The sequence below is a fragment of the Lolium perenne genome, chromosome 4 (assembly GCF_019359855.2).
Source record: "Lolium perenne isolate Kyuss_39 chromosome 4, Kyuss_2.0, whole genome shotgun sequence".
In the NCBI taxonomy this organism is placed as follows: Eukaryota; Viridiplantae; Streptophyta; class Magnoliopsida; order Poales; family Poaceae; genus Lolium; species Lolium perenne.
The window spans coordinates 196955244-196983098 of NC_067247.2; the positions used below are offsets into that span (position 1 = coordinate 196955244).

Here is a 27855-nt window from a genome sequence, read left to right on the forward strand (position 1 = left end):
CTGAGAATATTGCCTTTGTCAAGGCTCGTCTTCGCGATCAGTTTCTTATGACTGATCTTGGTCCTCTTCGCTATTTTCTTGGCATTGAGGTTTTCTCCATTTCTGATGGCTTTTCTATCTCTCAAGAAAAGTACATTTAGGATATTCTTGCTCGTGCTGCTCTTGGGGATGAGCGCACGGTTGATAATACTATGGAGCTTAATGTTAAGCTTCGTACTACTGATGGTGATCCTCTTCCTGATCCTACTCGTTATCGCCATCTTGTTTGGAGTCTTGTTTATCTTGTTGTCACTCGTCCTGATATCTCTTATCATGTTCATATTCTGAGTCAGTTTGTCTTAGCTCCTACCACTGTTCACTACAGTCATCTCCTCCGTGTTCTTCGTTATCTTCGTGGCACGATCACTCGTCGCATTTTCTTTCCCCGTTCCAGCTCTCTCCAGCTCCAGTGCTACTCGGATGTTACGTGGGCGAGTGATCCTACGGATAGTCGTTCACTTTCTGCTTATTGTGTGATTCTTGGTGGTTCGCTTGCTGCTTGGAAGATGAAGAAACGGGTAGCAGTTTCCCGTTCGAGTGTTGAGGCTGAGTTGCGGGCTATGGCTTTGTTGATTGCTGAGGTGACCTGGTTACGGTGGTTGCTTGCAGATTTTGGGGTTTCTATTACGACACCCACTCCACTTTTGTCTGACAGTACAAGTGCTATCAGTATTGCACGTGATCCGGTCAAGCATGAGCTGACCAAGCATATTGGTGTTGATGCTTTTTATACACGTGCTCAGGTGCAGGATGAGGTTGTTGCGGTTCATTATGTGCCTTCAGATTTGTAGTTGGCGGATTTATTTACGAAGGCACAGACTCGAGCGCAACATGACTTCTTACTCTCCAAACTCAGTGTTGTGGATCCACCATGAGTTTGAGGGGGGGTGTTAGATGTATATATCTGTATATTGTAGTTTCCCCGTATGTTAGGGGGTTTCCTGCATATTTGCACCTCTACATGTACTATATATTGTGGCCTTTGGCCCCCTGATAATACATCAAGAGTATTTCCCTAATATGGTATCAGAGCCCCAGGTCTCGAGTTCAAATCCTGGCTTTCACAATTTATTCTAAAAATTATCTCTTCTCCTCCCTCTTCTCGCAGCCTCCTGCCACACCCGGCCTCCCGCTGCCTCTTTGCCTCTCTACACGTGTTGACTTGTCTTCTCGTCTTCCCGTCACACGTGAGAGGGGGTGTTGAAGTGTATAAGTAGATTGACTAGCCCTTTCCATCAGTTCGGACTTTATGTTCAATTGGCTAGTGCATGAAGTTTAACAATTCCAACACTACAGTTAAACTAAAGCGACTCAGAAATCAATCTGACACATTTTTTCTTGAACTGAACGCTACATAGTGCATGCCTAAGAGCATCTCTAACAGAGTCCATATTTCTCGGAATCGAAAAAAGCGAGTTCAGTCTCCCGAAAAACCATTTGGTTGCGGATTTAGCGACGGCGCAGAACAGAAACCGAAAACTTGAACCGAACTCGGTGAAATCAAACATCGCGGGAAGTCAAAATTTGCGATCGCACTCGAGTTCATCGAATCAAACTGAATTCGTTCATAATATTTACAATACTAGGGCAAAATACATGCATATTTCACCTACATTACAAACTAGGGACCTAATTAAACTAGATTTAGTCCCCGGAGTGACTAAACTGTCACCGGGGCGCTAATGTCGCCGGCGGAGGGTTTTTGCTCACCGGGTCTTCTTATGCGACGACGACCGCCGCCACCTCGACGACCGCCGCCTCGGAGGTGCTCCCGCACGCTAGAGGTGGCCCGGTGGCGTCGTCGTCGTCGTGCGGTGGCAGCGCCGACAGAGGAGGGTTGCGCGCGCTGACGAGGGGGGTGCCTCCGCTTCTCCTTCTGGCGCCTCCTCCGCGCGCGCTTGCAGATACGCCATCATCTTCGGCCACTTCCGGCCGGCCCGCTTCCACGCGCCGTTGGAGCGCCTACGCCTGACAAGCTCCGGCGACGACCGTGCACCTGGCGGACGTCGAGTTGACGTACCGGCGCCGGATCGGCCACCTCCCCTACCGGCATATCTTGCGCGCGCCATTCCGGACGGAGGGGAGCTGGCCGAAGCGGCGGAGCGGCGTCGGCACGTCCGGAATCGCTCGTCGGAGCGGTGTACTGGCGGCGGCGGAGGGAGAGGAGCGGCGGAGGGGCGTAGGGTTTACGAACCGAACTCCCCTCCGCGAACCCTTTTAATAGGGGTCGTGCGGGGAGTTGTTCGGGTCCCTGAACTTCTTTTACGGGTCAGCCCATCTTTTTGGGTTCTGATCTGCGACACATTCAGCCCGAACCCGTAAATCCGCCGAAAAATTCGGTTACCGCGGGATTTACGGGCTATGTTAGAGATGCTCTAAGAACACTAGAGGCAAGGCACGCCAGCTTTTGTTCTCGATAGTAAATTCGGATTCGGTCCATAACTATATAAGAATATAGGCGTCCAAGTTAAATTAGTATCTGATGATTTATCTCAAGAGGACACGCGGATCATACTGTCGATTTGATGTTTACTAGTGGGATGCAGATATATGTGGTACGCTACTGTATTAAGAAGCCAATGTCGATATATTCCTCGTCGATCCTCAAACGTGCTAGCTGGCGAAGTCATACGTGCCGGCCGGTGCATGCCACTCGCGCCGGGCTCAAACGCATAAACAATACTCATGCACTTTTAAAATGCAGGCTTAGGCTAACTTTAAATTATTAATGATTAATGATACAATTGGTATTTTTTTCTCGATAAAGGGCGGTTTCATTACTTCTAGGAAAAGTATTACACCCGGTCTCTACATAACGTGATGCACACAGCCGCACTCACACATAGTATCAGACCATTACATGAAAAACTGAAAACATCGAAAACAGGGAGAGCGCCTATAGCACAGAAGGCTCTATCCGTAGATTACGCCACCATCCATAAATGACGTACCCAGTGCTGAGAGCTCTCGCACTGTGCGGGGTCTGAGGAAGGTGTTAGTGGCAAGTCTTACCCTCACGAAGCGCAATGTGAGGAGACCGCGACTCGATTACGCCACCATCCATGTTGGGAAAAAATATCTTTCGCTATATCCTCCAATCGTGTAGATACCTCCATTAAGAGGTCTCGGTTCTCTATACGTTGAAGCAAAGACCACGAACGGAGCAAAGCGGTGGACCGGTAGATAACCTGCAAACATGAAGAGTTAATATCATGGAAAATCTTGTCATTTCTACATAGCCATAGCGACCAAATAATGGCAATCGTCCCCACCCGAATAAAAGTTTTGAACCTATGGTCCACCCCATTGAGCCAACTACCAAAAAGAAGTGCCACGCTCCGAGGTGGGTATAAGGTAGAACCTATTTGGGTTAATGACCATATGGATCTCGCAAATTGACACTCGAAGAAAAGGTGGTTGATAGTCTCATCATGAAGACAAAAAAACACACCTTTTACTAAATTGCCAATTACGCTTAACAAGATTGTCCTTAGTAAGAATTACTCCCTACGAAGATACCAAGCAAAGACCTTTGTTTTCAATGGAATCTTCATAGACCAGATTTTTTTATTTTTAAAAACTAGCGTATCGGATTGGATCAACGCATTATACATAGAATCAACAGAGAATTTACCACTCTCATTTAGATTCCATCGAACCACATCAGACTCGTGCAACAACTGGACCCTCTCGAGTCGTTGAAGTAAGGTATTCCAGGCCAGAAGCCTGGGACCTGTGAGGTCACGTCCAAAAGCCATTTCCAATGGTGTATTTTGCATCACCATTGTCAGGGTATCAGATTTGTGGCGTACAATACTATATAAAGTTGGATACTGTCCCGAAGAGTGGTGTTTCCTAACCACTTGTCTTCCCATAACCTTATCTGAGATCCATCCTTAATAGAGAAAGATGTATATGTGAAGAAGTATTTCTTAGTCGCTATAAGACCAGCCCAAAAGTGTGAGTCGCCAGGTTTCCAAAACACCTGGGACAAAGCCTTTGAGCCTACATACTTTCTTTTGAGGATTGTTTACCAGATGCCTTCTTCTGAAAGCAGCTTGAATAACCATTTTTCAAGTAGGGCTCGATTCTTGATCTCGAGATCATGAATTCCAAGTCCTCCCTGATCTCTTGGTTGGCAAACCACATTCCATTTAGTCAGTCGGTATTTCTTTTTCTCACTATCTCCTTGCCAAAAGAATCTAGATCGGAAATAATACAACCGTCGCAAGACTCCTTTAGGCACCTTGAAGAAGGAAATCATATACAGTACCATATTACTGTACTGAGTTAATGAGAACCAACCGCCCACCTAGAGATAGTAACTTTCCTTTCCAACTTGATAAATGCTTCTGAAGTCTTTCCTCGACATGCTTCCATTTAGCTAAAGTGAGCCATCGATAATGAATCGGAATGCCTATATAGCTGATAGGAAACTGACCAATCTCACAGCCAAAAAGTTCAGCATACAAGGAGGCCTCATCGTGGGCTTCGCCGAAGCAAAACAATTCACTTTTATGGAAGTTTATTTTAAAACCTGATAGCTTCTCAAAAGCTGATAGGATCAACTTAAGATTCTTTGCCTTTTCAAGGTCATGTTCCATAAAAAGAATTGTGTGATCGACGTATTGAAGGATCGAAAGACCACCATCAACAAGATGTGGTACTACCCCTTCAATATGACCATCCGCTTTTGCACGTTCAATAATAATAGCAAGCATATCCGCCACTATGTTAAACAACATGGGGGATAATGGATCTCCTTGCCGTAATCCTTTTTTTGTCTGAAAGTATTTGCCCACATCATCATTAACTTCGATGGCAACACTTCCTCCGAAAATAAAATTATGAATTAAAGCGCGCCACTCATCAGAAAAACCTTTCATCATGAGTGTCTGTTGCAGGAAAGACCATTTGACTTTGTCATAAGCCTTTTCAAAGTCAATCTTTAAAATAACACCATTTAACTTTTTTCCTATGAAGCTCATGCATTGTTTCATGTAAGGTTACTACCCCGTCTAGGATATTTCTTCCTTGCATAAAAGGCGTCTGAGACGCTCGCATAACATGATTAGCAACCGAGTTAAGTCTTAAGGTTGCGGTTTTTGTGAATATCTTAAAGCTCACATTAAGGAGGCAGATAGGTCGGTATTGTTGAATCCGTTCTGCTTCCATAACTTTTGGCAATAAGATTATCTCACCGAAATTAAGACGAAACGGCTCTAATTAATCATCGTGCAATGCAGAGAACAAAGTTAACAGATTCACCTTGATAATGTCCCAGAAGTTTTGATAGAACTCTGCTGGGAAACCATCCGGTCCTGGTGTTTTACTATGCTCCATTTGGAAAACCGCCTTTTTCACCTCCTCCTCAGAATAAGGAGCAGTAAGAAAGGCATTTTCTTTCGCGGATACTTGGGGAATATCCTGGATTCTAGATTCTTCCATAGTGAAAGTTCCTTCTTTCGGTTCCCCAAAGAGATCCTTATAATAATTAGTAATGTAAGATTTGAGTTGTTCTTGTCCAACAATCGTACCCTCATCCTGAATCAGAGAATGAATAAGTTTCTTCCTATGTCTGCCGTTAGCGACAAAATGGAAGTATCTTGTGTTCGAATCTCCTTCAAGGATAAATTATACTTTTGACCATTGGTACCATTTCAGCTCCTCCTCCCTTAACATGGAAGTTATCTGCGCATTATATTGACTCTTAAGTTCAACTTCTTGCGCTGATAGCAACCGTGTCTCGGCAAGAGCTTCTAGGTCATCAATCAATGTAGACAAACGAAGCTTCTCAGATTTTAAATCCCTGCTACATGCCTTGCCCAACCACCAAGGTGTTTTCGCAATGCGCAAATTTTATTATTCCACCTTTGTATGGGACTAGAGCCCGCAATAGGTCGCTCCCATACACGCTTAACCATATCAGCAAAGCCATCACGGTGTAACCAACCCAGTTCAAACTTGAACTGGCGTTTACTCTGTGATGTAGGCTTTCCGGTTGTTAACAGTATGGGAGCATGATCCGACAAACTTACAATACGAGGAAGAGCACGCACGCTGACCATAGGGTATTTTAATTCCCACTCATGATCCATGAGTACGCGATCGAGTTTCTCATATGTAGGCTCCGGAAGATTATTGGCCCAAGTGAACTATCTCCCAACCATTTCAACATCTCTCAAATCCAAACTGTCAATAACAACGTTGAATAAGAAAGGCCAATGGTTATCGAAACGGCTCCTACTTTTCTCATGGGAAAACCTTAGCAAATTAAAATCACCCCCTATGATGATAGGATAAGGGTTATCTTTCGCTAGGTTAACCAATTCACGAAGAAAAGCAGCCTTGAAATCCTCTTGGGCGGCACCATACACAATGACAAGACTCCATGTGAAGTTGATACAATTGGCATAGGAACGTTGAAAGTTCATCTTATAGTCAATGCACATACAAACCAAAAAACACAACAAGAAACACCGCTTGAGAAACAAAGCCTTTATCCATCTCAGAACTTGGAGAAGACAAGTCGTGAAAGCAGGCACACCACCAGAGAAAGATCAAGTCTTTGTTAGTTCCCGAATAGCCGTCATTGCCGTGTCATCCATCCCCACCTCCGAAGAAGGCATCTTCTTTCTCGCCCTCCCTTGAAGGATGTCATACCATCGAGAGGTAAAGCAACTCACCCTAGAGCATGCATGAAAACACAAGACGAGATGCCAAGGATCTGGGCCTAGAGGGTATGGTCGTTTTTCTGCTTCGTCTTCTACGGTCTGCCGCGAGGACGGTATTGGCCGATTCGTTAGGCAGCACCGCCGTGTTCCTGGCCGGGGAACGCAACCTGCTACCGAGTCTTCTTCTCTGCAGCCGCCATAGGCTTGGCCGCAATGACCTAGCGAGGTGACGATCTTTTTTGAACCACCTTCGTCATCGGGCGGCGGATGGCATTGTGGGGGCCTATTCGTCCACGTCAAAGAATAAAGGTGGTGGTTCTAGATTCTTCTTGCACCAAGTTTGAAGATCTGTCGGATTCTTGTTCCAACCAGTCCGGGTGGATTGTCGTGTTCCAGAAGGCCCTGCCGGCGAAATTCATTGTGCAAATAATGCTTGAAGATTAATGGATTGGGTGGTTTCGGTCGTGCGCACCCATGTTTTTCATCTAGCCATTTGGTTTCAGAGGGAGCACTTAGAACCTCTGATGGTTGTTAATATCATGGAGCTCGTTTTGTTTCGATGATGCTAGCGGAGAAGGTCATCAAGCCGAGATTGGTGAAATAGCTGTGATGGTCGGATCTTGGTGGTGAGGTGTGATGTCTACGCACGCTTCTATTCTTGTAGACAGTGTTGGGTCTCCAAGTGTAGAGGTTTGTAGAACAACAACAAGTTTCCTTTAAGTGGATCACCCAAGGTTTATCGAACTCAGGGAGGTAGAGGTCAAAGGTATCCCTCTCAAGCAATCATGTAATTAAGATACAAGAAGTTTCTTGTGTCCCCAACACACCCAATACACTTGTCAGGTGTATAGGTGCACTAGTTCGGCGAAGAGATAGTAAAATGCAAGTGATATGGATGAATATGAGTGGTAATAACAATCTGAAATAAAATATGGCAGCAAGTAAACATGCAGTAAAACAGTAAATAAACGGTGTTTCGATGTTTGGAAACAAGACATAGGGATCATACTTTCACTAGTGGCCCCTCTCAACAATGATATCATAAAGGAATATAAATATAAGCACTTCACTATCATTATCAATAAAGATGGCAAAACCCATCTTGCCAAGGGCGGAAACGGACAATAAATTGTAACCAAGGGTTTTGACAAGCATGACATCCACAAGAGTAATGATGTGAGCAACCACAACCTTGCCAAAACCTAATACCTCGGATGTTGAATTATCGCCAAAGGAGACTGTGATTTCACTAAAGTTGGGCCTTAACTCCTTGACGAGATTCTTGCCGCCGGTCATATGACTTGTGCATCCACTATCAAGCACCCATTTTGAATCTCCGGTGGCATAGTCCTACATGAGATCAATTCTTGGATTTAGGTACCCATTTTTCAATGGGTCCTCCTTTGTTAGCAACAAGCAGGGTCTTTGGGATCCAAATAGACCAAGCAATGTAACCATCGTAAGTCCCAACATATTTTGCATAAACATCACCATAATAATCTTTAAGTAAAACACAGTGAGGGTTAGCAATTCCCGCATCATCATCAGTGGGGAATCACCATTAATGACAACTTTCTTCTTTTCTTGTGCGGGCTTGGCCTTCTTCTTGTTTGCCTTCTTTTCCTTGGCATTAAAGCCAATGCCCTCCTTCCCATTGTTTGACCTTTGCTTACTCAAGAGGTCATCCAAAGATAACTTACTTTGGGGAGAGGAGGCCTTAGCAAGTTCATCCTTCAACCTAGCATTTTCCTCAACAATATTTGCATGATCACAAGTAGAGGTAGAAGAGCTAGGCATCATATTTAGCAAGCCTAATTTGAAGTTGCTCATTATACTTGGAGAGGAGAGAGTGTTCACTCTTCAAGGCTTTGTGAGCCTTGTCTAGTTCATATAGATCCTTCACAAGTTTCTCATGATCAACACCAAATTTGGCCTTTTCCTTTTAAAGCACTTTTGCCTTAGCCCTAGCAAGATCTCTTTCTTTGGTAAGCTTAGCAATTTCATCTTGAGGATCTTCAAGAGTTTCTAGTTTCTCTTCAAGAGAAGCTATAGTTTCTTGTCCTTCCTCAAGGGCATTTTTTAGAGCGGCTAGTTCAAGAGATTCCTCTCTCTCTATTTGACATTTTTTTTATCAAGGATATCATCTAGTTGTGCTAGATGAACCATGAGAGCCCCAACATGCTTTTTAGTGTCACCTTTCAAGTTAAGAATGAACTCATCGAAATCAAGCATTTCTTGTTTCATTTTTAAGCTAGCATGATCAACCCCTAGAGCATTTGCTATGTTAGGCATAGAGGGTTAGGGGATGATACCTCAGAAGATTTAGCCATGAAGTAATTTTCTTCCTTCATGTGAATATCCTCATTGGGGAATTCAATTGGTGATGAAGAGTTGGTGGAGAGGGAAGCAAGAGCAACCAACCCATTGGAAGTTTCATCTTCATCATCATCATCACCATCATCATCCCCGGATGTGTATTCTTCTTGAGTTGATAGCACAATAGATGTGTCCAAGGAGGACTTTGCCATGAAGCAATGTGCAATTTTGATGTGAGAGTTCTCATTAGGGGATTCAAAGAGGGATGAAGAGGGAATATTGGTGGTGGCAATGGCGGCCACTTCCTTTGAGGTCTCTTCTTCATCACTGTCATCGGAAGAATACTCTTCTTTAGTCATTAGCACAATCCTTGATGGCCTCTTGTTCTTCTTATTCTTGTTGTAGAATTTCTTGTTGGGGGCCTTTGAATCTTTGCTCTTGTCCTTGGGAATGAGTCTTCCACCACGAGTTTCTCTATTTTCATAGGGGCATTAGGCGATGAAATGGAAATTGTCACCACAATTGAAGCAAGATCTTGATCTTGGGCCCGAGCTCTTGAACCCACTTGTGTTGTTTCTCTTGATGTTTTTTTCCTTTGCTTTGGATGGATCAAACCCAAAAGGTTTTTGCATGGAATGCCATGTGGTCATGGTAATGGTATTCCAAATCCTCCGGATAGGACATGCTTCAAGAGATCCTATATGGTTCTTGAGTGTTCACTTCTTCCACGGTATTGACCTTCAAAGCAAGGTTTGTACCTCTTGCCATTCCTATAGCACGATTGCGAGAATCTTGAGAGTTGTTCGGCCACCTTGAGAGCTTGCATCTCGTGCACCACTTGTTGGGAGGTAAGTGAAGAATAGCTTTCTCTTCCAAGGAGACTCTTGACATCAATGGGTTCATAAGGCATCATGCAATCAATATACTTGTCCTTGATCCAAAAGTCATCAATATGTTGGGCACCCACATTCGGAAAGGCATCGACAATGGTGATAAGCCTTCTATACATCTCTTGATGATCTTCATATGGCAACCTCATGAACCTTTTGGCTTGGTTCCGAAGAGCACTATACTTGTTTCTCTTCATGCTTGTAGCATTTTGAACACACACATGCAACATAATATATCCACGAAAAATCAAATTTGTGATAGACGTCCTAACTGCCACATCATTGTGTGTGTGCTTCATAACAAAACACATGCGAGTTTGTAGCAATCTGGACACACATATGCAACATAAAAAATCCAAGGAAACCTAACCCTGTGTTGGAGCGTCAACCTCACCGAGATTTGCGCTTGCCATTCCCCTCAAGTATAACCTTTCCCTAATCAAGGAGTATCAACGATTTATCTAATTGTTGGAGAATTGAACTAACTCACACTTATGGAGACTTCAACAAAGTTTTTGACTCTATGGTTGGAGGAGGGAGGGAGAGGGATTTAGCATGCACACATTAAAAAAAGAAAATTTTACTCGAGGGTAGCTAGCTGGTGGGCTAGAGATTAGTAAAGGTAACCAATTGAAATTTTTATTATGAATAGTAAATAGTAATACATCGATGCAAACCGTCCTTTGTTTGCACGACAATTTTTTTTGAAACATTTTTATTTTATCATGGTTGCCCTATACTGGGTCTCGGGGCGATTTGCAACCAGTTTCCTATTAGTGCGCCAACTCTCTATCTTAGTGTTTTCCATCTCTATTTAATCCTTGTGCAGTGAGCCATGTATTTGCATTATACATTAAATAGAAAGAGTGGCAGGAAGAAAATATGTTATATTGTAGGAAACTCGACCCTTTTGAACTTACCTGCTTCTCATTATTTTTGACATGTTGAACTTAGCTTAAGGGACCTGAAATGTTGTCACGACTCATGATTCCCAAAAAATCATCAAAACAGGGGTAGAAAGCTAGACGCCTGATCGAAGTGTTGATTAAAGATCCGACGGTGGAAAACGACCGAGTAGCCTGTGAACTGGACAAAAATATCCCCAATCCCCTAAACCCTCCCTCTCCACTCCCTCCGCTCGCCACGCCATCATCCACCACCTCCACAGTCCATTCATGGCCTTCTCCCCCGCCCTCCATCTCCATCTCCACCTCCACCATCCGCCTCGCCTCCACCACCTCTTCCTCTCCTCCAGCCCCCTTTCCTCCTCCTCCGCTCACTACCCATGGCTCTCCGCCTGGTCCCGGCCCCGCCGCGGCCTCGGCCCGCCCGCCCCCGCGCTCGACCTTCGCCCGGAGCCATCCCCAACCTCCGACTCCGACGACGAGGACTCCGTAGGCACCAGCCGCCACTCCGGACGCTCCACAATGTCTCTCATCCTCCGCCGCCTCCAGCGCGCGGGCTACTCACCCGACTCCCAGACCGCCTCCCAGCACCCGCGGCGGGGCTCCGTGGAGGACGTCTTCCGCGCGGACGATGGCGTGCTTCCGAACGCCCGCGGGGGGTTCGACGACGACGCCGAGTCCTCGCTCGTGGACGCGCGGTTCCCGTGGGAGCGCCCGATGCCGCCGCCCGAGGCGGCGGCGCGAGCCGCCAGGTCGCCGGCGTGGATGGCCGAGCTTACGCTGCCTGAACCCGAGCTTCGGCGCCTGCGCCACGCGGCGATGAGGATCAAGTCCAAGACCCAGGTGGGCGGCGCTGGGGTCACGCGGGAGATCGTCGCCAAGATCAAGGACAAGTGGAGGACAGATGAGGTTGTCAGGGTCAAGGTCAACGGCACGCCTGCGCTTAACATGCGCCTCTTCCACGAGATACTCGAGGTGTATATCACAAATTTCCAGAATCGCGTAGCTTGCATCGAATATGCCTTTGGTAGTAGTTTAACTTCAATTGGTCTTTGGTGGAAATGCTTGATTGCTGGTACAGTTCATACCAAATTAGTAGTAGTTCACTGATACTTGAGGTGTGTAGTGACTTGAGACCTGTATCAATGTCCATGATTAAAATCATTTCTAGGATTTAACCGAGTTAAAGATTAGCTGGCTACTTCTATAGTTGAGTTTGGGTCGTGTAGTTCTTGCAATCTAATATCTGTTTTCTCCACTGATTCTGATTAGAGAAAAACAGGGGGGTTGGTAATATGGAGGTCAGGAACTTCTGTTTCTCTATACAGGGGAGTAGCCTATGATGTACCTGAGACCACTAAGGGAACAAATAGGACTTGGCAGACTCTTGGTACTAAGTCGTCAAGTAAAGTGCCTCCTATCCCTACCTTGCCACCTAATGAGAATGTAAATGGCATGGAAGATAGCAATGGAGCTTTGATATCTAATGCTGAGAAAGAAGAAATAGTTGAATCAGTCCCGGAAATCATATACGAAGAAGAAATTGACAGGCTGTTGGATGAGCTCGGCCCGAGATACAGTGACTGGCCTGGATCCAATCCATTGCCAGTAGATGCAGATCTGCTTCCTGCAACTGTTCCAGGCTACAAACCCCCTTTCAGAGTTCTGCCATATGGAGTACGTCGATCTCTCAGCCGAAAGGATACTACCAATTTACGACGTCTTGGTCGTGGACTGCCTCCTCACTTTGCTCTCGGTACTTTATTATGTCGTTTTAGTTAACTCTTTATTTTCTCCGTCAAATTTTTACCATCTTTTGGTAATGTTTCCGCCCTACTGATGAATGTTAGGCCGGAGCAGACAACTCCAAGGATTGGCAGCTGCTATGGTGAAGTTATGGGAGAGAAGTTCCATTGCAAAAATTGCTTTGAAAAGAGGAGTGCAGCTTACTACCAGTGAGAGGATGGCTGAAGATATCAAAGTAACTATAGAAACTCTTTCTTATTAGCAAATTTGTCAGTTTCTTATTCCAATTTCATATAGGGAAAGCTTCTTGACATTAATAAGAAATATTCAATGGTCACTGGGAACAACGTAATACAAATTCTTATGTGCAACTGAACCACTGCTACTCATCATTCGCAGATATTACAACTATTTTGTACACCTTGAGGCCTGAAGTCTGTATCCCATTTCTCACTTTTGCTATTTGAATATTTCTTAGGAATGATTTTCTACGCTCCCAAGCTATGTATTTTTTTTTAAGAATCCATAGATTTTAGAGATGCCTTATGAATGGTAAGTTGAGAACCATAGAATCTGGGATCAAAGCATTAACATTTCCAGTAAAAAACACAACCAAGAGCACATGCAATCAACATTTTAAAGCCCCACCAGTAATGTGCATCGAAGTCTACAGGTTTGTCACATGAAAATGATAGCACAAATATGGTTCTTTATGTGAAACTCTGCCTTTTGTTGCACTCTTCACATAATGATATACCTATGTTGTTTCTCCAAGATTGGCATTTCCTTCAAATATTTCATGACAATCTGTCTCTCGTTTGGTACTCCTTATGTCCCAAAATATAGCACACACTTTATTTTTAACGGTTTTTAATGCACGATTTTGACCACTATTATATTACCAAATTATATTGATTGAGAATGTATAAATGGTACTGTTGCATTTGTCTTACAAAATGTTTTTATTTCATATATCTCTATACTAATTTTATGGAGAAATTATAAGTACAAATCATAGTCAAAGTTGTAAGTCGTTGACCAGCGAAAATCAAGGACACCTTATATTTTGGGACATAGGGAGTATTATTCAGTTTTTCGTGCTTTGCTTAAGATTGCAACTTTGGTCAGGTGCTGCTGAGAGTGCTCTTTGAACTTATCGATTGGTAGGCTAAGATGCCTCGTTTACTACTTCCATACATATCTCGATGTTCGATTTTCAGAAGGTTCCTTATAGTTCATAATGTGAGAGAGTTAATGTTTTACTTGTGGTTGATGGTAGTAATTAGTTGGGCAAAGAGTATTATTCTGGTGATTGAAGGGATGGCATGGACTAGATCACTAGAGTTATGGTTCCACTTGTGGTGGACATTTTTTTTGTTTTGAGAAAACACATAGAGATCTTTGCATTTCATTGAAAAGGTTCGGTTTGTTACACATCTCCTAGGAGGTGGCCATTATGACTACCTTGGTAATGTGAGCTGGGACTGGAGGTAGAGTAGGATGGAATATTCTGATCGCGGAGGTACCTAAAACTGAAGCTATGCATCATAAAACTATAGAAGCAACATAAGCAGATCACGCATCTCCTATTGCCCATGATATGTTTCAGGCTTGGCTTCCTCTATATGGATTATTTTCCCTTTACTTTTACCTGCATACAACTGACATATCCTGTATATTTGAACCCAAACCTATAGAGAAAGTTTATCCAGTATAATTGGGCAGTCTCTGTTTGATATAGGAGAGCCTTAAACTTTATCGAACTTTTCACCATTTCGTTTCTTCTACTAATGTTCTTTTGGTCTGTACCAGAAATTAACAGGTGGGGTAATGCTTTCAAGGAACAATGACTTCGTAGTCTTCTACAGAGGGAAAGATTTCTTGTCCACCGAACTTGCAGATGCACTGCTGGAGAGGGAAAAATCAATGAATTCCCTACTAGATGAGGAGCAAGCGCGGCTAAATCCAAGACTATCTTTTGCTTCCAGCACTGAGGCATTTGTAGAAGCCACTGTGGCTGGTACTCTTGGAGAGACTCTTGAAGCTAACTCTAAATATGGAAATGAACTGGATGAAAATCACACGGACAAGATGACAAGAACTGTAGAAGCTGCAAAACATGCTGACCTTGTAAGGAAGTTAGAGTGGAAGCTTGCAATCGTAAGTGAAAAGTCTTTGGAATAGTAAGATCACTTTGCTAGGTTCTCTTGTGAACAAACGATTTCCTGTACAAAGAATAGCATTCTTATTCATCCTACCATAAATCCATATTCTCTTAATTAATTTAGCAGCATACATGGAAATCATCATACTACAATGCTAGTTCAATAATATTTGGTAAGAATCTACCTTGTAAACTTGCACTGAAGTGTACCTACATAGCGGACCTATTTTCTTTTTCCAAGCGAAGAGCACAATTTTAGTTCCATGCCATATGCATCTATTCAACTAAGCTAACGTGATTCAGATACTTGCATCACATGTAATGCACTGAATAACCAATTTATGATGTATGAACTGAATTAATTTCAATTTATTTCTACGCAGGCAGAGAAAAGGATAGGAAAAGCTCAAAGAGTGCTTGGAAAAGTCGAGTTAGGCTTGAAGCCAACTGAAGATACCAAACCACCTGAAACAATAACAGATGAAGAGAGGTTCATGTTCCGGAAACTTGGTCTAAGAATGAAGGCATTTCTGCTCCTTGGTAAAATCTACTTGAAAGTTTAGTGGCACTTATTTTCTTTGATCCTATAGTACTGCAATTTTTATTTTATACTTACATCAGCAACAGCCTTTTCCTTGTAATTCCGTTCCTTTTTCGAATGATCAGTATGTACTTCGCTCTAATTTGCTCATCTATTTCAGTAGAATGTGATCTAGTCTCCTCAGATAGTCCTTATAGTCGCATTTCAACTTCAGATACATTCTTTAATTTAACTGTATTTACCACTTCCAGGAAGAAGAGGAGTTTTTGATGGCACAGTCGAAAATATGCACTTGCACTGGAAATACAGGGAACTGGTGAAAATACTAGTGAAAGCAAAGTCTTTTGCAGATGTCAAGAGGACAGCGCTGTCACTTGAAGTTGAGAGTGGGGGTGTTTTAGTTTCTGTGGACAAGGTCTCCAAAGGCTATGCCATTGTTGTGTTTCGTGGGAAGGACTATAGACGACCTTCCATGCTACGACCCAAGAATCTTTTGTCAAAGAGAAAGGCCTTAGCTCGGTCCATTGAGCTACAGAGAATGGAGGTACCGCTTGATTCTTGGATGGTTGGGGATGTTTTACTAAAAAATCAACTTGCATTATAAATTTCGGCAATAAAACCCCCCGATCTTGTTAGAGATTCTGTAAATGTAACTCCATGTCTTGTGGAAAGCAAAATTTCATTCTTTTCCAAAATGATATACTGTACCTTCCTTGACCGGTAATGATACACCTTCATTTATCGAATCTTTTTGTTCACAAACATGATTATTTTTTCTTCGTGACAGGGTCTCAGTCGTCACATTGGGAAGTTAAATAGAAGGGTGAATCAACTGAGATTTGAACTGGTACGTACAGTATCTGACAGATTCAGTTTGCCAAAATCTTCATGTTCCAGATGCATGCGATGACAAACATTCACTATTTTCAGGTCCAAATTGAAAAAGTCAAGGACCAAGGAGACGAGGAGCTTTACGCCAGACTAGATTCTGCGTATTCGAGCGAGGATGAAGATGTAGAGGTTAGTGCATTTGATTATTTGACCCCCTTTGCCAATTGGTTCTTGAAAACCTGTAACCTCACACCCTTTGTCTTTGTAGGATGAGGACGATGAGTCTTATCTCAGGAGCTTTGACAACCTGGCTGTCGGATCCACTGCTGAGGATGACGATGATTCTAGTTACGATGAGGATGATGATTCTGCTGAAGATAATGGTGACTACAGCCAAGAGGATGAAGATGTCGGCGGTGAAGAGGATACTGAAGGTTCTGACTATGAAGATGACGCCGGCGAGGACGAAGACCTCGAGCCCTCTGTAATTTCTGCTGTTAGTTTTTGCCGTGACATGGGTTCGGATTGTTCTGACGGTGACCTAGGAAGTAAATCAGAGGGGAGTAGTGATGCAGATGACATTAGAAACTCATCAGCATACAGGGAAGACCTCATATAGCTGGAGCTTCGTGCACAGCGAGTAAATAACCATTTCATTCATTTGGTCTGGTTCATCTAACACCCTCATATTTCCGTGTTACGGCTTTCAGCGGCGCAATATGATTTTCCTGTGGGCCTGATTAGGTTGCGTCGTGGCGACGCCTGACGCGGCGCATCTCACGGCCGACGGTCCCCTGCTCCGGCGGCCCGAGCGGATAAACAAAGCAATGGATCCTGCATGAACACCGTGACATGTCCCTTCTCCACGCACGCCAACGAAATGCAAATGTCCCCTGGGAACCGCAGGCGGCACGAGCTTAGAGCATCCCAGCCGCGACCCTAAAGGTTTTTGGGGCGTGCCGACATTTTTTCGTTCCTAGCCCCGCGTTTCTAAGGGTCTGTTCGGTTTCAGAATCGAATGAAACGGAATGAAATCAAGTCGTTCCTTAGGACAATTCCTGCGTTCGTTTCTGGGATGGAACGGAACCAACGCGTTCCTCAAAAGCGAATATTCACTGTAGATCCGGAATGAACCCGTCCGGCCGAATCGGTCGAACGAAGTGGAACACGCTCTGTCATCGGGCTAATCCCTTCTTCCTCGCTTATATCTCTCCCCTCGACCGGAACGAGGCGGACGGCGGACGAGCATGGCGCGGAGGCGGCCTCCCCTCTCTCCCCTTGACCGGCCCGAGGCGGACGGAGCAGCGCGGCGGCCGGTCATATCAAGGTAGAGCGTGGCGGCTGTGACCGGGGCAGGCGCGGACGGGGAGGAGAAGGGCGGCCCTCCGTGCTCGCGGCCAGGACGGCGGGGGCCAGCGGCGCGGCGGCCGGCGAGGTCCCCCTCATCCAGGCCATGGTGGAGACGAAGCTATTCCACTAAATTAGGCCAATTATTGCTAATCCCTTTAAATTAGGCTAATTATTTGCATGTTTAGATTAATTACATTTGGTTCCATTCTATGCTTTCTCAAATCAACCGAACATGAGGATGGATGAAATGGGATGGGATGGGATGGAATGGAACCATTCCATTCCATTCCACCTCGTCCCAAAAACGAACACATCCTAAAGCTCCTTCCGTTCAGCACGGTCCAATATGGTGTCTGGCGCCTCTAGCCTGTCCCCGGTCCACAGGGGACGCTGGCCACGCCGGAGACAATGAAAAGCGAGGCGGGCTCCCACTGTCGGTGACCAACATCCACAACAGTTGGTTCCCGCCTTTTATTTTTCGTTGTGCTTCCCCTCCTCTGCCACCGCTAGATTTGCTGGCCGTCTCGACGGCAAATCTCTTCTGAATCAGGCACCATCGTGGCGGCTGGCTCCCTCGCCAGTATTTTCACTGCCGTCACTTCGCCACGTCCCAGAACGCGCCGTCAAATCCGCCCCATCTCCGCGCACAGAACGTTTTCGACGCCTTGTCAAGTAGGCGAGATAGGTCGCTGTTTGTTGCCTCTTCTACCGCGGCTGAATTTTAACAATTTATTTTGCTTTAGACATGGATAGCGACGACGAGATGATTGTCCGCATGTTGGAGGAAGAGCAAGCCTTCGACGACGACACTCGGTAACATTTGTCGATCATCATGTCCCTCCAGAACACGCTTGACACCGAGGCGGAGAAGCGGAAGAGGTCGTGCCGCAGAGGTTCAAGGCCGGGAAGAAAGAAGTCGAAGCCCCGACAGAGGATGGAGGGGCATACCATGCTGCACAACGTCTACTTCGCAGATGACACAACACATGCCGATAATTTTCGGCGTCGGTATAGGACGAGCAAGGGTTCGTTCATGAATATCCTCCACGGCGTTCGAGAGTTCGATCCCTACTTCAAGCTGAATCATGATGTTGTAGGCGTTGCCGGGTTCTCGTCGATTTAAAAGTGCACCGCTGCCACGAGGATGCTTGCATACGGAGCACCTGCTGATACACATGACGAAGAAAACGCGTCCCAAAACGCTAAATCCGGTGCTATTTAGGGATCGCTTTGGGAAGATGCTCTTACGCCGTGTGGCAGGCAGATTTTCTTTCCACCGCAGGAGGTTTCATTGGGTAAAACCTTCTTACCATGCCAACTCAAACTAGTACTTCTCCGCCTGTCCCAGAAAGTATGACACAAATTTATCTAAATTAAAATGTATCTGAACACTATTTATCATATAAATACATTTAATGTTTCAAAAAAAGTTCTACACCATTATTTAGGAAGGAGTAGTATTTTACACAGTTTCTGGCTTCCTGCTGTCTCTATTCAAATCTAGGACACGGTATGCATACATGTGACTCTTGGCTAATTGTGAAACAGAGCAAACACTTCTGCACTTTACCTCACCAGACACAGAGATACCACGACCCGGGTGCCCACATGATTAATTAATTTGTACTTGGACGTTCGAGGCTTAATTAATGGATCTGCTCTTGATACCCAACGAAAGGGACAGAAATCGTGGAGAAAGGCAGTGCCTGAATCCAAGTGAAGTGGCTTCCACGTGACGCACCTAATCAGTGATGTTTTCAGCTTCTTCTTGATAGAACTGCACGTGAGATGCTGAAGTTGCCAATTTGCATATATTTTTTGTGCCATGCAGGACAATCGACTAATGCGCCGCAAATCTGTCATGCACCGCAGTGACAACAGATTTATTGATCTCTCTCTCTCTCTCTTAAAATTCGGTATAAAGTAGTACTAGTAGTAAAATCACACAGCCCAGTGTGAAACCCTACCCGGTGTGGCGGCACAAACACGCAGATCAGGACAAGCATGATCGCTCCCACGAGGAAATGCATCAGATCTCCAGAAAGAAACCATCATTCCTAGACGAGCTATAGTCATAGTATTTTTTTTTTTTTTGATCAAACGAAGGTAACCTAGGACGCAGCAGAAAAAGGCACGAAACTCATCTAGGGTTCAATCCTCCTCGTTACCGCCGGTCCGCTCCGCCTCCGTTGGCCTTAGGGGCTTGGAGGTGTGGCGGACCACGGTCCCTCGCCGGTGGGGAGATTCTGATCTTAATTTAGTTTGCTTTTCAGTCTCTTTTAATGGATGATGAGGTGGCGTCTACATCCTGAAGTTAGAATAAGGTCCCCCCGGTCTATCCTTGCTCCGGTGGTGCATCTAGCGCTGACAGAGGACGCGTGGAGTTGTGTGTCGTCGGATCTCCTGGGATCCGGTCGATTTTCATGTTTGTTGGTGTGGTTTCATGATAGTCTCTTCCGATCTATGGTTGTCATCATTGCGATGATTGCTGCTCTGGTGCGCTGGTCCTTTTGAAATTTAGCACGACGACTTCCCGTCTGTCTACTATAAAAAGCTCTACTACGATAAGCTTTGCCTGACTCCGGCAATGGAGGAGCGAGGACAACGATGCGCCTTCGGCTTGTGCTAGTGTTTTTAGTACTATTGACGATTATTAATAGATCGGTAGATTTCTTGAAAAAAAAGAGCCATAGTCATCGTAAACCTAACGTAAATCTAAAAAGGAAAAAAGAGGATAACAAAAGAAGGAAAAAGAGGATCCACCGAAGCGCTTACTGACAACTGTCCCTGCCATGAAAGCCACGCGGCGCAGGCGCCCTGATCGACCCGACCCCTCTCCCCACACACCGCTCGGCCCACCGTCCACACTGACAGTGGGCCACCGCTCATGTCCGTCCATCCGGCCCATCGGGTCAGCGACACGGGCCCAAACCTTATTCTCGTCCCCTCCTCCACTCCTCCCCTCTACAGTTCTACCACTGCCAGGAGCGGCGCCACTCGCCGCGGTAGCCGTAGCAGCCCAACTCGAGAGGAGAACCAAAAAAGTTTTCTAGCGCACGCTGGAGGCGTGGCGGCGCCCGGGCGGTCTCGCCGCGGAGATCCGGTTCCACCCACGCGCGCGCCGCGGGAGCCGGCGATGAGGGCGGCCTGCGGCGCCGGCGGCGGCGCCGGGAGGAAGGAGGTCACCGCGCCCTGGATGTGGCTCCTGCTGATCGCCACCGCCTGCGGCTTCGTCTTCCTCCTGCTCAACCTCCCCGACCACCGCTCCCGCTCCGGCCCCGGTCAGCCTCCCGCTCCGCTCCGCTCAACCCAATCCAATCCCTCCTTCGTCCCTGTGGTTCGCGATTGCTGCTGCCTGAATCGGACGTGGCGTGGCTGCTTCCGCTCCTGGCGGCGACGGCTTTGTCTGCGGGTTTGGGCTTAATTTGGTTGGGTGTGTGTGTGTGCAGGTGGGGAGCAAACGGGCGGGGCCCACTTGTCGGCCAAGGATGTGAGCGACCCCGATCATCATAATATACATGCATCCAATTCCTATCCATTTCAAGCTCGTTTCGTTTCGTCGTATTCTTCCCTACTTGTTAACTTGGTTTTCGGTTTCTGCAGAAGCTGCAGATTGGAGACGTCACCAAACTCAACGTCCTGCCCGAAGAGGTAATTTCAGTTTTACCCCCATACATATATATGCTTGCCTGCCTGCGTTTGCTGCATTTCTGCATGTAACGCTATGTAATTGGTTTTTCTTACAAAGACTCTTCTGACTGTTGCTTGGCCATGTATTTCCATGTAGTTTTGCCTGATGTGCCGTGTTCCTGGATTACCAAGTTTCGATCTACTGTTTGTTCCATTTCATGTAGAGTTTCTGTGCTCTGTCAAATGGAATCATCTAAAGATTTGGCTTGTTGTTCAAGTGGGAAACGACTAAGCTTTTGTCAGGCCAAAGTAAAGTAAAGTAGGGACAGGATTTGGCTTGTTGTTGTTCAACTGTTTGCTTAATGCTTCCGCATTCTGCGATGAAGATTTTCAGTTTTGTTTCAGTCCCCTGTGGGAGACTATTCAGCATTTTCTACTTGCATGTTTCTGAAATAATTAATATTATTTCCTTGAATGGGATTAGAGTTACTCGTTGATTCAGTAAATGCACCTATGAGAAATTGATATTAGTTACCTTTTCTGCAGATAGAAGGGCAAGCTGATGAAATAGCTGCGGAGGAAGATGAAAGAATATCCAGATCACCCCCGAGCACCAAGGAGAAGATATGGATGATGCAAGACCAGCTAATTATGGCCAGGGCCTATTTACAGTTTGCTTCTTCACACGGCAGCGCACATTTGATCCGCGAGTTGAAAATGCGGATGAAAGAGATCGAAAGGGCGATAAGTCACTCTAGTGGTGCTTCCCGATTATCTGGGAGGTAAGCTGTAGAACATTAGGGACCTGCACATAGGATTAACTTGTGCACATCGGAATTTTTTTATAACCGATAGCTATGCTCTTGTTCTCGCTGATGAGTATACTGTTGTGACTGAGATCAAAACCATCCTGCAGTGTGTTGCAGAAAATGAAGGCGATGGAATTGGCCTTATCCAAAGCGCAGAGAGCCTACCCACATTGCTCTCACATGTCATCAAAGCTACGTGCAATGATATATAATAGTGAAGAATTGGTCAGAGCTCATCAAAGTGAATCTTCATTCCTTGAGCAGGTGGCAGTGAGGACTTTACCTAAAGGACATCACTGCCTAGCAATGCGACTTACCTCAGAATATTTTTCTTTGGATCCTAAGGAACGCGAGTTTCCGAAAAGATTCAGCATGCTGATGGATGACTTCCATCATTATGCCATATTCTCGGACAATGTACTAGCAAGTGCAGTGGTTATCAACTCCACAATAGCTGCATCAAAGGTGTGGCCTTAGATGAATCTATGGAGCATTTATATGTTACATTCTTGCTTAGGAATTATGGGGCATTTGATATGATTTCCACTTGCGATGCTTATTTTGTGCGTTGATCCTTGTGCGTATGGAATTAAGTTTTTGGGTAACTGTTGCAGTGGACAGTAATGTACTTCTTTCCCCTTCATACGTCCACTTCGTTAGGTTTATATGATACTCTATGTGCACTTGGGCAGTTATCTGTTTTGTTAAACTTGCCACTGGTCACGTGTTTATGTACAGTTTTCCTTTGATGGTTTCATTTATTTCTGGGGTACTATGAGCTTGTGCACATAAGGAACATGTGTCTTAAGGACTGCATTTTAAATGCTTTGGTGGAACATATTCGGTGCAATTTATTGCATTTTATTCTTGTATTAACTTCCTTTCGATTTGACTTACCTTGCAGGATCCAAAAAGGATAGTGTTTCATATTGTAACTGATTCGTTGAGTTTTCCTGCAATGACAATGTGGTTTCTGGCAAACCCACCAAGCCCCGCAACAATTCATATTAAAAGCCTGGATGAGTTGAAATGGCTCCCTGCTGATTTCAGTTCCAGATTTAAGCAGAAGGGCATTCGAGATCCAAGATACACTTCTGCACTTAACCACTTACGCTTTTACTTGCCTGAAGTATTCCCTTCTCTGAGCAAAGTTCTACTCTTGGACCATGATGTTGTAGTCCAAAAAGACTTGAGCAGATTGTGGGGGCTAGATATGAAGGGTAAAGTAAATGGTGCTCTGGAGACATGCAGCTCTGGCAAGGGTTACGATCAATTGGACAACCTTGTTAATTTTTCTGATCCAAGTATCATCAACAAATTTGATGCAAAGGCTTGCATATTTGCATTTGGGGTGAACATTTTTGACCTTAAGGAATGGCGCAGTAAGGGTTTAAGTGCAACTTATGATAAATGGTTTCAGGCGGTAAGTGTGCATTTTTATATCATATCAGCGTTGCCTGTTACAAAAGCATATTGCAACCTATCTTAACTACATTCCATGCACGCACATTTGGTACAAGCTAACATATGCATTAGCATGAGCTGTCCAATTTGGAACATCTATGAATTGTGCAATTTACTGGGCCCTTCTTAAAGTCAGTTTCATGGATAAGTTGGGAAAGCTGTATTTTATTTTTTGGCACAATTAAAATCGAAGCGCAACATTAGGCAACACTATGTCACTAGCGAAACCGACTTGTTTCCTTTCTTCAAAAACTGATAAGGCCAGAATAAGCTTCGTTAAGGCCAGAATAAACTGATAAGAGTATCTGTAAGTAGTTGTTTCCAGGAGTTCTGGTCGCCAGAAGCTTTGAATTAATAAGGGAGCAGCAACTTTAGTGGCCAAGCGTAGCTCAATACTTTTTTAAAGCTTGTACCATCCTACTTTGCTGACTAGGTCAAAATGAAGCGTTTGTTGCCTGTATGATCTGAAATTTGCTGTAATCTTGAATTCGATTTTCAAATACCTGATAGGTGCTACTTACCCAAATACAAGGTGCTGCCCAGAAAACAACCTTACTATGCATGGCTGTCTTTGTTAGTGGTTTTATTCTATGTTGGTAGACAAACACTTACTGTTTTCGCTTCGTTTGGTTTACCCCCTGTAGAAAAGATTTAGTTTGTACAATAACCGTTTTAGAGGGAGATGGTTCTTACAAAAACTATTTCTATTATGGCTCTTTATCGTGTTCTCCCTCCGATCCATAAGAAGTGTGGTGGTTTTAGTTTAAATTTGACTAAAAATGAACTAAAACCACGACACTTATTATGGATCGGAGGGAGTAGTACTTTTGTTTCACTGTTGTTTCTGAACACATTATTTCTATTTATTTACTGATTTTTAGGGCAAGAGGCGCAGACTATGGAAGGCGGGAAGCTTGCCAGTGGGCCAGCTTGTCTTCTACAACCATACAGTGCCTCTTGACCACCGGTGGCATGTTCTTGGGCTTGGGCGGAATAGCAACACACGAAGAGATGAAATCGAGAGCGCAGCTGTCATCCACTACAGCGGGAACCTTAAACCCTGGCTGGAGATCTCCATCCCCAAGTACAGAGACTACTGGAACAGATACCTTAACTACGACAACACGTACTTGCAGCAGTGCAACATCCACAGGTAGATAGCAACAGAAGGCGGGGGGATTTTACACACTGGCTCGTCCATACACAGTTTTTGCTATAGTGCTACAAGAGTAGTAGTATGTAGCAAGCTGATCTTATTCATTCTTTTGTAGATTTACTACTAGATACACTTTTCTGTAGTTAGATTTACGTGTCTTAGCCACTTACCGAAATTCTGTGCAAAAGTAAGAAAAAATAATGACATGTTTAAATAAAAAGGCTGGGACTACAGTATAACAATACTGAAGTTTTGAACGATGTACTGTCTGATATTGCTGTTGTCCAATTATCCTTCGGCGAGCTCCCCAGGTTGAAAGTGTGAGGTTGGTGTAATGGTAGACTTAGTATTTGTTTAGCACATTGTGAATGGAGTTTTGCCTGTTAGGAAGTGTGACGTGAGGCCGATACTGGGAAGTTAGAACTGCAGTTGATGAAACTTTACAATCATTATTCTTGCTCTAGATATTTTAGGAGAGAAAGCCTAAACATTCTGTAAAACCTTTTATTTTCATATAAGAGCAACCAGGGTCAAGTTTCAGTATCAGAAAGATCACGGAACCAATAGCATTTTCCTACTACTCGATATTATAGAGCGGGGTCGTGAGGTTACTGTTTCAGCATGATCAGCACAAACCGGTGTGCCCACCCTGCCTGCCGCTCATAGGTCGCGCGGGCGCGGCGCAGTTATCTCTCCCCCATCCTCGACTGTCGGCTGCAACGAACTGCACGACAGTGGATGTGGATGACGTCTCCCCCAAGCAACTTAGCGCCGCCGTCGCCCACCGCCACCACCACCGTGCTACCCAGCGCCGCCGCCGACCGACAAACTCCTCCCGTCTCTGATCCCCGTGTCTCCGGAGATTTGTGGCCGCTAGTTGAGCGCGCAGTGATTCTTCGCTTTGTTCGCGACGGATTCATCATTCGCACCCCCGGGGTTGCAATTTGGAACTCCTCGGTCTCTCGTTTCTTCGATTTGAATCGTAATTTCATCTCTGAATCCGATTTCAATGTTTCAGCTCTTTCGATTGGATCCGCGCGGGAGAGATCGGCGGCATTCAAATTTTATTCGGCCCGCGAATTGGATGTGGGTTGGACCGAATTTTTTTGGGTCGAGCCCAACGTTCTCGCTCGCCCAATATCCGTAGATGCGAGTGGATCTCCCCTCGACATGGATCCGGAGTTTCCTCAGTTTTATCAATGGCGGACTCTGCTGGGCCTCAGCCCAATACTGTTCATCGAGGCTCGCCTTTAGCCTGCGTTGCGGAGAGGGTTCGTGTAAACCCTAGGTCATTCGATACCGGAGCGGTTGTCTTCATCGCATCGCCTCCTTCTCCCAGATCCGATCTCCTCCAATCATCCCCTCCCCGTCGCTGGTCTGGGACGACCACCGGCGACAACAGATCGTTTGCTCAGATCGCCGCTCTTCCGCGGATGGATCGGAGATTTGGTGGGCCGCGCAGATCTCCTCCAAGGAGAAACAATTACTTCGGTTATCGGCCAAGGGCCGGATCTGATGCTGATCGAAGAGACGAGCAGCACCGTTGGGAAGATGAGCGCCGCCGTGATGAAGATTGGCGTCGTGAAGATGAGAATCGCCGCCGTGAAGATGAGCGGCGGCATGCAGATCAAGAGCGTCTCCGTTTTAAAGAGCGCAGAAGAATTGATGAGCACAGACGCCTCGATGAGGAGCGTCAACGCGAGGCGACTTGCATCTCGGAGATGGTCGCGCGCGAACGTGCCCTTGCCGAGAGGACCCGCAAGGAAGATGAACTGCGTACTCGAGATCGATGGGCTCATCGCTCTGAGATGGTTTCTGGTGCCACCTCCAACCTCAACTCCGCTCGATCTGCTGATGTAAGTCCTGTAGCCCCCTCCTTGCCATCGTCTAACACTGTAGCTGCTGACGCGTTAGTAGCTGGCTAGCTGCTGACGCGTTAGTAGCTGGCTCTCAATTTCAATCTCAGCACAGATCCGCGGTAGTAGCTGATAGCTCACAGTCTCTTGTTTCTCTGTCGGAGCCGGTGGGGTCCTCTGTACCACCACCAGCTACTGCCTCCATACCTCCAGTGAGCAGAAGGACCGAGATTCCTCACAGAAATCTTTCTTGTTTTAATTGTTGTGGCGATCATCACATTTCTGTCTGTCAAGAGAATGATCCGTGGGAATACAAGGCTCCATTCTTTGGTAGTGAGGAATTTGGATCTGGTTTCTATTCTATCCCTGTTCCAGAGGAAGATAATTATCCTGTAGAACAGCTCAACTATGCGCATATTACTGCGGAAAAAGGTGAGGTGAATTGCAGAAATATGGAGCATGAGTTCAATGTCTGGGCAGAGTCAATAAAAATCAACTGGCGATTTTTTGCTAAAGAAGTCTCAGCTACTGAGTTCAGAACAAGGTTCCCTTCAGCCAAGACTATTGAGGAACTAGCTCATTTTGGGAAACTATTCATGAGGACTGTGCCTGGTGCAATCATCAGTTTGGAGAAATGGGCTGGTGATATTGAACCAATTTCCATCATGCAAGAAGCTTGGTTCAGGATTAAAGGCATTCCTATGAAATTCAGGAACAAATCTACAGTTTACTATGCTGCCAATCTTCTAGGCAAACCTCTTGCTCTTGACAAGAATTACCTCAGACATTTTGCTTTTGTGAGGGTGAAGATTGGTAGCCAGGATTTGGCACTGGTGCCCAATTCTAGGATTGGAGAAATCAAGAAAGGATTTTATGAATTCCAGTATTCCAGAGAATTGTTTGATCCTTCTTCCAATGCTGGCAACAAGTCTGCTGTTCCTGTTGATGTACAAGGTAATGAAGGAGATCAAGGTACTCCTAAAAGACAGAGAATGGGTATGCAAGACTCTGATGCTGGTTCTCAGTCAGTGATGTCTACGCACGCTTCTATTCCTGTAGACAGTGTTGGGCCTCCAAGTGCAGAGGTTTGTAGAACATCAACAAGTTTCCCTTAAGTGAACCATCCAAGGTTTATCGAACTCAGGGAGGTAGAGGTCAAAGATATCCCTCTCAAGCAACCCTGCAATTACGATACAAGAAGTCTCTTGTGTCCCCAACACACCTAATACACTTGTCAGATGTATAGGTGCACTAGTTCGGCGAAGAGATAGTGAAATACAAGTAATATGGGTGAATATGAGTGGTAATAACAATCTGAAATAAAGATGGCAGCAAGCAAACATGCAGTAGAACAGTAAATAAACGGTGATTCGATATTTGAAAACAAGGCCTAGGGATCCTACTTTCACTAGTGGACACTCTCAACAATGATCACATAATAAAACTACTCTACACTCTCTTGTTGGATAACAAACACCATTCAT

General features: G+C 45.2%; 2 protein-coding genes across 3 annotated transcripts; both read left to right on the forward strand.

Moving 5' to 3' along the window:
* Positions 1-11051: 11051 nt before the first annotated feature.
* On the forward strand, positions 11052-16766 carry LOC127347577 (CRM-domain containing factor CFM3, chloroplastic/mitochondrial). Its single transcript, XM_051373745.2, has 9 exons — positions 11052-11799; positions 12097-12580; positions 12675-12805; positions 14383-14730; positions 15118-15274; positions 15527-15819; positions 16063-16122; positions 16206-16295; positions 16375-16766. Exons 1-9 carry the CDS (start codon positions 11095-11097, stop codon positions 16723-16725), a joined length of 2619 nt encoding a protein of 872 aa, XP_051229705.2. The 5' UTR covers positions 11052-11094; the 3' UTR covers positions 16726-16766.
* A 3645-nt stretch (positions 16767-20411) lies between these two features.
* LOC127295225 (probable galacturonosyltransferase 6) lies at positions 20412-24775 on the forward strand. 2 transcript variants are annotated; one of them, XM_051325133.2, is made up of 7 exons: positions 20412-20737; positions 20906-20946; positions 21060-21107; positions 21633-21868; positions 22003-22360; positions 22800-23318; positions 24241-24775. In XM_051325133.2, the coding sequence occupies exons 1-7, from the start codon at positions 20593-20595 to the stop codon at positions 24514-24516; spliced, it is 1623 nt and encodes a 540-aa protein (XP_051181093.1). In that variant the 5' UTR covers positions 20412-20592; the 3' UTR covers positions 24517-24775. The 2 variants fall into 2 exon arrangements, with proteins under 2 accessions (XP_051181093.1, XP_051181094.1); XM_051325134.2 differs by having other exon boundaries at positions 21069-21107.
* The last annotated feature ends 3080 nt before the right edge of the window (positions 24776-27855 follow it).